The 8,350-nt window shown below is 50.1% G+C and overlaps 1 protein-coding gene across 2 annotated transcripts; it reads right to left on the bottom strand.

Moving 5' to 3' along the window:
• Window positions 1-1,396: 1,396 nt before the first annotated feature.
• LOC120901880 (RNA polymerase-associated protein Rtf1) lies at window positions 1,397-6,571 on the bottom strand. Of its 2 annotated transcripts, XR_005739336.1 has the most exons (6): window positions 5,976-6,571; window positions 4,841-5,897; window positions 3,755-4,764; window positions 3,069-3,504; window positions 2,695-2,991; window positions 1,397-1,477 (listed from the first exon to the last, which is right to left on the bottom strand). XR_005739336.1 is itself a non-coding variant. In XM_040310220.1 (5 exons), exons 1-5 carry the CDS (start codon window positions 6,051-6,053, stop codon window positions 2,882-2,884), a joined length of 2,691 nt encoding a protein of 896 aa, XP_040166154.1. In that variant the 5' UTR covers window positions 6,054-6,571; the 3' UTR covers window positions 2,200-2,881. The 2 variants fall into 2 exon arrangements, 1 of the variants encoding a protein (XP_040166154.1); XM_040310220.1 differs by lacking the exon at window positions 1,397-1,477 and having other exon boundaries at window positions 2,200-2,991.
• Between the last annotated feature and the right edge of the window lie 1,779 nt (window positions 6,572-8,350).

An 8,350-nucleotide genomic window follows, 5' to 3' on the forward strand; every position in this document is an offset into this window, starting at 1 on the left:
AAATGGCTGGCCAAGGATCTGGAAACCACAGAACCCGATTCTTGGATTGTACGGTTTTGTGCCATCCAGTATGCACAAGACTTTGCGCTCTTGATGCGAACACAGGACACGCCAAGAGGTCCGCTGAATGCCACACGGATTCTATTTCGTTTCATCTATTTGCTGTTAAATACAGAAGATATCAACTTCAGCAAACGAGAAGAGATCGAGCGCATAAGGGAGAAAGCGTTAGTATATGCTGATGCTATAATCGAATCAGATGGAACATTGACGCTAGATGCAGAGAAAGTCCGTTCCGTCTCACCAGAGGCGTTGGCTTTGCTGCGTCTTTTCAAAGCCAAGTATTGTGCCAACAAACTTATTGTGCTGTTCGATGGATTCGACGAAATCGCGCCACATTATACCAAAACAGCACTGGCCCTAATCCGCACGCTTCAGGGTCGTGAAGAAATACAAAGACTCTGCGTCACAAGCCGTCCGTACGGGTTTCAAAGCCTGTTCGAAGGCAATATCGATTCGCTAGAGCTTGTGAGGTTAAAAACACTGACCAATGCAGACCGAACAGCCTATTGCAGGAAATACGTTGATATGCATCCTTTGTTCATGCGCTTTACAGAGGAGGAGCGGATAAAAGCAGCAGACAAGATATCTGCTATAGTGGAAAAATCATCCAACGAGTATTTTATGGTGCCTTTGTTTTTAAAACTAGGCGTAGAATACATCGTTGACAGAGTGCTGAGCAAGAACGGTATTGAAGCTTTTCTTCAGCCTGGCCTGGATTTAGATGCGAGCTTGATACTACCATCCAACAAACTGTTGCTGATGGAGTATGCCATCGACAGGACGTTTGCGATCGACAGCACAGACAAGGAAGGCAAAACGGAAGCAGCCTCTTACATTCCAAAAAACCGACAGGAGGCTGAGAGGAAAATGGCAACAATGAAAAAAATATATTCTCTATTGGCCATGGACTCGTTGACCAAGGACGATCTGTTGGATGCAGAGGAGCAGCAGACACTCAACCGATACACGGACGAAATTTTGAGTGGCACAGAAAAGCCGGCACTAGTGGTGCGTTTGTATACCGGCGTTGCGCAGTTTGTTCACAGAATGTTTGCTGAATATTTTGTTGCCCTCTGGCTGTACAATAATTGGAACAGGAATGAATCGATAAAGTTCACCGTTCGTAACTTATTATACAATTGGGACAAGAAACATCAGGATTACAATGTGCAGTGCTTTTTAAACGCAATAGTAAGTCAAAGATGTACTCACAGACATGCTGCATTATTCTCCGCCTTGATAAATAATCAGGGAGATGAAGTTCTTCGACTGTATGCAGAGGTTCCTACAGCAATCCACAGTGCGGACGTCTTTGGCAGAACACCGCTTCATTTGGCCGCTGTGAATTTAGTAGAACACGAGAATCCTTCAATTCTGGAGTTTGTTCAGCGTGTTACAGACAGAGAGGGTGAATCTGCAACAAGAGTAAAAGATCAATTTGATTTTTGCTTTCAAACGGCCATCGAATATATCTGGGGAAGCAAACTAATAAGCACAAGAGGTTTAGCTCATGTGACGAATCAGTAATAATCCCTTCGTTGGCGTTGGATACTGCCATATGCTTGACACGTTAGCCAGTTTCGAGACTAGCTTGTCTGTTAAGTTGAGTATTAAGCTGAACTAAGCTGAGTTAAGGAAGGCTGTAAATAGATCGGATTGGTTGATTTGGGTCAGAGTTAAATCCAGTTCAATGGTATGAGGATGCAAGACACATGCCCCACCAAGAAGGTGTTCGAGATGAACACAGCGATAAGGCCTAGTTCGGCATAAGGCGCAGGGGAGCACAGTGAACTCGATGGCTGGATCAGGTGAAGCGAGATCGATGTGTCGGAGATCGGGTGTCTACATGGATGGGAAGTTGCTGCCAGGGACCGAGCATCCTGGAGAATGATTGTAAACCGGGCCATGTCACATCTATCGTGAAAAGAGAGCCAAGAGAGAGAGAGAGAGAGAGAGAGAGAGAGAGAGAGAGAGAGTTTCATCAGCACACCCGAAGTGCTGAAAGTCACTCAATGGAAACATGAAATGGTTAATTAAGCAACTGTTTGACGTCTCCTTCCCACTCTGCGCCATCCACAATCCGTCCAGTGCATGTTCTTTCCCCTCCAGTACAACGGTTCATTCGAATTCCATCCGTTTCGTGGTCTGTTTTTCGTGTCTTCATCCTTTATTACCCGTCACAATGCGGCTGCTACACATGTCCGTAGCAGTAGTGTTGTTGTAACAGCGCCTTAACCTGCCTTATCGCTACAAATAATGTTGTCCTAATACGAGCTGATCTCCGTAATTGCTTGAGTGTTTGCTATTCCCCTGATACGGTACTTTCTTGTTGCCTCGCTGGGTGCTAGAACACCTCTTTGTCCGAAACGCTCGCGGAACCACCTTCACTGCGAGCTGCGCTGCTCAAGTATGACCACACATCCTGCTAGATTCGTCATCGTCTACCAGCGTGCACATATATAAGTGTACAAAATACAAACAAAAGCTTACCAAAAAGGGCTTGAAAAGAGTTACAACTTTCAGGACGATCGACTAAAAGCATTAAATAAATTATAAACCTAATCATCTCACGCGAACCGATATACACATATCGTAATTGTTTGCTTGTTAAAGAGAACTATTCCACCATACCTTGCGTCGTCGATGCCATTGTAATACCTCTAAGCGCGATATCTTCGACATTGTTTTCCACTTTATCTACTACGGAAGCTTCCTTCTCCGCTCGTCGTTCGTGATAAACGTAATGATAATAATATACAATCGGGAGCAGGAGAAAACCTAACCATGGTCTCAACAACACAATACCGCCCCACCGAACCTAGATCAGTCCACGCTTCTTTTTGTAGTCTTCCAGGTTGAGCGATCGTTTCGGGCCGGACTCTCGCACAGGCTTCTCTACCGGCTTGGGCAGCACATTGACGCTGCTTACTGCAATGGAATAGGGCGCAAACAAGTTGATGAGTTTAGTAAAGCGTGTTAAACGAAGGCTTTTCTCGGCTACTTACTCGGTAGTGGCACTTCCAGATCGATGTCAAAGTCGTGCAGCGAGTACAGGTTGTTGTCCGCCGTCCCCTGGTTCGGTTTCTTTTCCTCGGACTTTTTCTTGCCCGCCTGGCCGGGCGGTGGTGGCGCCTGCATCGGCAACATTGGCGTATCGTCCCGTTTGTCGTCCTTTTTGAAGGACATGCGCGGTTGCGTCTGGCGCCGGGTGAACGGATCCTCAATCTTGAGACCTCGTGTGGCCCGTTTCTCCTCCATGATCGCTTTCTCCGCGTCCTCCACGTTGCGCTTCCGGTTGCGATCGTTGATGTACGAGATCAGACTGATGCTGCTGCTGCGCTTTTTGTCCAGCGTGCTTGCCCGCTCTTCAATTTCCTGGATCTGCGAGTTTAGCTCCCGCGCCAGATCGTCCTCACCTCGTAGCTGGGCCGCATCACGTTCCTGCAATTAGATGGAAATGGTTTGATACAATCAATTATTGTAATTGAAGTGTATAAATAACTCTCAAAGCTGATATCATCATATACAAAGAAACTAATGTCCAATGTAACACTCATCACTGCAAGACTAAACCATTAAAGGAAGAATGGAGACGCCCAGTTGTTGACGATTTCGGTATGGCTGCGTACTGCAACTTTCGGCGCAGCTTTTGGCTGCGACCCTACAGGGCTTACCCACTAACACTACCCACCTTCATGAGGATCGTCTTCTTCATCGCGTAGTTGGTCGGATGGGCACGGAACCGGTTCTTCTCCTCCACCAGCCGGTCGATGTCCGCATCCTTGAACTCGTACTGGGACGCCTCCTTGATGTCGCGCTGCTTCCGCTCGATCATATCGACCGTCGGTAGCGGTGTCCCGGTGGCCTCACACACCGTCAGCCACTTCTGGTACTCCGTGTCGGAAAAGTCCTGGTTCGACACGAACTCCAGCCGAAACACGCGCTCCTGGCTGCCGTGCTTCAGCTTGAAGCCCTTGTTCGTCCGGCTGCGCCCAAACTGGTAGATCTTGGCCGTCTCGACCACGCCAACGATCTCGGCCACGCGGTACACCGGCTTGCCCTGATTGTTGCCGATGTTGATCCGCACGAAGCAGTTCATCACGGTCGGCTCGAAGATGGGCAGGTTGATGAAGCGTTCCAGCTTGTGGCGCGAGATGCGCAGCTTGTTCAGTTCCGCGTTCGAGCTGATGGCGACCGGTTTCCGGCTGCTCGACCCCGACCCGGACCCGGATCCCGACCCCGACCCGGACCCAGCGCCCGAGCCGGCCTTCTTTTCCTTGTCCTCGCCCTCGGAGTCGCTGGACGAGCGACTGTCGCTGCCGCTGCCACTGTCCCCGCTGCCGCCCGAGCGAGAGCGCCGGTCGCCACGCGCCTTCTTCTCCCGCTCGTTGCCACCGTCATCGTCGTCATCGTCCGAGCTGCCCGAATCGTCGGAATAGATGTCGGACGCCTTGAGCTTCATCTGCGACTTGCCACCGGGCACGTCGGCCAGCTCCTCCTTGTCCTCCTGCTGGCTGGCGTCCTGCTTTCGCTGTGCCTCGCGCTTCGCTTCCTCCTCCTCCCGTTTCGCCTTGCCCTCGCGCTTCGCCTTCAGCATTGCCATCGCGTTGCTGCGCTTGTCGTCCGTGCGGTTCATCTCGACCGTCTTTTTGCGCTCCTTTGACCGTTCCTTTGGATCGAAGTACTCCGAAGCACTCGAAACTAAAAATACATAAAATAACATCCAAGATCGATAATGCGTGTCGTAAATCGAAGCCCACGGCAGCCCCTTGCTTACCGTCATCGCCTTTCTTCTCCGGGGACGAGGAAGGACTGTCCGCTCCCATCCCACTGCCCTCTTCGGACGTGTCCATCGGCACGGGGCCGGACATGTCACCAGCCGATTTGGCCGTCGTCTGTGCAGCCAAAGCCGCTGCAGCAGCTGCCGCCGACGCAGCCGCCGCTGCTGCCGCATTAGCAGCCGCTGCCTGTGCCGCTGCCTGCGCTGCTGCGGCCGCCTTCTTGCGCTCGCGCTCCGCGTTGGCCGCCGCTGCCGCAGCAGCCGCCTTTTTCTGTGCCTTCTTCTTTTCCTTCTTTTTCTTCTTGTGCTCCGGCTGCGCTTGCTTGTCGCGCGCCCGCTCCGCCCGCTTGGCCAGCTTCAGCTTCCGCTCGATCTCCCAGCGCGTCTTCATGACGTCGCGCCGCTCGATACGCTTGAAGATCTCCGTCTCGCGCTCCTTCTCCGACAGCGCATTCAGCCGCGCTCGGTCCGCATCGTCGCCCATCAGGTTTTCGTCGTACCCATCGTTGAATTCGGAATCGCTGCTACTGCTGCTGCTACTGCTGCTGTCACTGTCGTCGCTGCTGTTTCCATCGCTCGACTCGTCCTCGCTCGGTGCTGGCTTACCCGCGGCAGCAGCAGCAGCACCCTTGCGAGCCTTTTCCGAGTCGGACGATACCTGACCTTCTTCCGGCTCGGACCCGTTACCGGCGTCGATCGGCTGTTTGCGCTTCACACCTCCTCCTCCTCCTGCTCCGGCCAGTGCTGTGTTGCCAGCGGCGGTCGCCGGCACATTGGGGCCTCGTTTGCGATCATCCTTCTCTCCTTCGCCCTCCGACTCGGAGGAGGACGTTGGTTTTCCTCCCTTTCGCTTGCGCTTTGCCACCGCTTCCGAGCCGGATGCTTCGTCCTCTTCCTCCTCTTCCTCCTCCTCGTCATCGTCATCATCGTCCGAGTCCGAGCCGGACCCGGAGCCGGAGTCCGATCCGGATCCGGACCGGTTGTGACTGGCATGGTTCGGCGAGGCGGACGCCAAGCGGGTTGTCTTCTTCTTCTTGGCCAATGAAAGCAGTTCCTGAGGAGGGAGTGGGCGAGGAGATTTCGTGTTAGCAGGAAAATCAAGCTGTCAACGGCCCCTCCCCTCAACACTTACCGAATCGAGATCGGAACCGGAATCCGAATCACTGCTGCTTTCCGAATCGATCATAGCCTGTGGTTTGCGTTTCACCATCTTTGTTGTTGCTGTGCTGCCTGTGACTGTATGTGTTTGCTAAGATGTGTGCGTGTATGCGTGTTTGCGTGCAAGAGCTGTGATTCTTGAATTTCAGCAGTAAAGATGAACGCTCGGAAAACTGCTGCGGTCCGCTTTTTCTCTGATTCGCAATTCGGTGTGACCTTTCAACGAACGGAATGCACACACAAGCGCGCGCGCTCGCCTTTACGCTGGGTAACACGCTACTTCCCTTGCAAGCCCACTGACACACTGGACGCTCTCCGACGGCGGTGATGGTTACGGGGGGAATGCGGCAGCTGGGACCGCTTTTATCCGGTGTTCTAGACGGTCCGACGGTCAACAATTTACCTGCCCCCAGCACGGAAGCTTTCTGTCCGTTGCGGGTTGATCACTTTCCGGCTAAAATTGCTGGCGTTGCTGTGATGGTTACGCGATTCGCTCTTGCCAAGCCCCAGCCCGGCCACTTTTTCTCGATCGAAGCGCAAGATGACAACAACCACGGTTGCTTTTGCTAGCAGACAAGTATGGCGCCAGTGTGGCCAGATTATTTTGGCGGTTTTCGGTAAGCGCATCAAAATTTTATCGGTAGTTTTCGGTAGGTTAAAACTCAAAACTTAACTGAGTTAAAAAAAGTAAAAGCGAAAGAAGTGTTAAGTGGGATGGGGGGGGGGCTAATGCGCAAAATGAAAGTTCTATCTCACGAGAATATGCATCCTTTATCTAAGATATGGATTAGATTCGGTTCAGAGGCTACACAAATGAAGGTCTTTCTGAAGTGTCGATGTGAAAATTGTACTGGGAATTAATTCTAAGCCAAAGAAGAACTAAGATGCACATTATTTTTCTCAGTGGTGGCAAGTTCTTTTTCTCGGGGCTCTACCCGACCGCTTAGGGCTTCATTCTCGATTTTCGCTGGATTATTTAGATTGATATGATTGTTTGGTTGAGTTTTATAGTTCAATGATTAAAAAAATTGAAATCCTAGATATATATATATACATCAGTATTTCTGGTCACTTTGCCCACAGGGCAAGGCGAGCTTTTTGGCGGCCACCGTCGCAAAACCGTCGCAAAACGTCAAAACCGGCGTCGCATGTACTGCAAACCGACGTCGCCGGCGAGCGAAACTCGCAACGATTTCGAGGCGCTGGCGACGGTCGTTTTTGACGTTTTGCGACGGTTATTGACCTTTCGAGCGAGCTTTTGCCCTGCGAGCCAGTGCGGCCAGATTATATTGGCATATTTCGGCAGGAGCACTGTTGAGAACGCAACCATTTAAATTTAATCAATTATTTTAACAATCAATTTCTTCTTCATTTTCTTCAATTTCTGAGGAAAATACAATGAAACAGCGCGAGCGAGCGTTCTTTTCAGTGGCACTCACTGGCGCTCTGCCTCGTGCATTTTAAAGGCATGCAATAGAGCGCATTCTCTCCGTGAAGGTGCTCCATCCGCCATTTTTAATTTTCAGCCCAAAACAACGGACTTCGGATCCGATCTTGGGCCGGAACCCCACCGTGTGTTTGTATCTACCCCTCGACTGAAAATTTAATTCTCTTTTTCTGTCAGGTGAGCTTAAACCGCGGACAGCGAGATTCAAATTCAAATTTAAATAATTTTCTTTGACGAGCAATTCTCAGAATCCCCACTACTGACATAGTCTACTTATTAGGAACATTAAATTTTAACGGATAAAACTAAAAAGTGCCAGGCAAACAAACGTGCATCAGCGCGATAAGTAACAAATGAGGATAGCGATCCTTGAAACAGCAACCCAAGCGCCACAGATTAAGCTGAAACGACTGAAAAATCAAATATCTGTGATTTTCGGTAGGATAAATGGAAAATCGGTAGTTTTAGGGCGGTCATCTGTGAATCGGTAGGCATATAAAAAATCGGTAGGAATACGGATAAATCGGTATTTCTGGTCACTCTGTATGGCGCATCGTTCCTCTCTTTCGCACGCTGACAGCCGTTGCAAATGTCAAGCGGCACTGTTCGAAAAACAAGTCAAGGTGAATAGAGGTGATGTGTACTGATATTTGTTTGAAAATAGTTTTTTAGCACATTGAGAGGGAGAGATTTTACTACATTTGTGCATCTAGAAATCGTTCTTTGTTGCTAAAATAGAACCAAAGAAAAACAGTGGCCATATTTTACAGATCACGTAAAAATATACGCAACAAATAGCAAACGTGAAATATTTAGTACAGAGACCGTCCCACCGTGCTGCACACCTCGGGCTGTCATCGAAACGCGCGTTCGAACAAAAAGAAGTAGAGAAAGACAGAAAA

This window comes from Anopheles arabiensis, chromosome 3 (genome assembly GCF_016920715.1).
Source record: "Anopheles arabiensis isolate DONGOLA chromosome 3, AaraD3, whole genome shotgun sequence".
Classification (NCBI taxonomy): Eukaryota; Metazoa; Arthropoda; class Insecta; order Diptera; family Culicidae; genus Anopheles; species Anopheles arabiensis.

Bases quoted from the DNA above. Each gene is read 5' to 3' on its own strand.
- LOC120901880 (XM_040310220.1), bottom strand. From the start codon at position 6,053: ATGGTGAAACGCAAACCACAGGCTATGATCGATTCGGAAAGCAGCAGT. The intron at 4,765-4,840 runs GTAAGCAAGGGG...ATGTATTTTTAG, and splicing joins GGAGAAGAAAGGCGATGACG to TTTCGAGTGCTTCGGAGTAC. The intron at 3,505-3,754 runs GTGGGTAGTGTT...ATCTAATTGCAG, and splicing joins AGAAGACGATCCTCATGAAG to GAACGTGATGCGGCCCAGCT.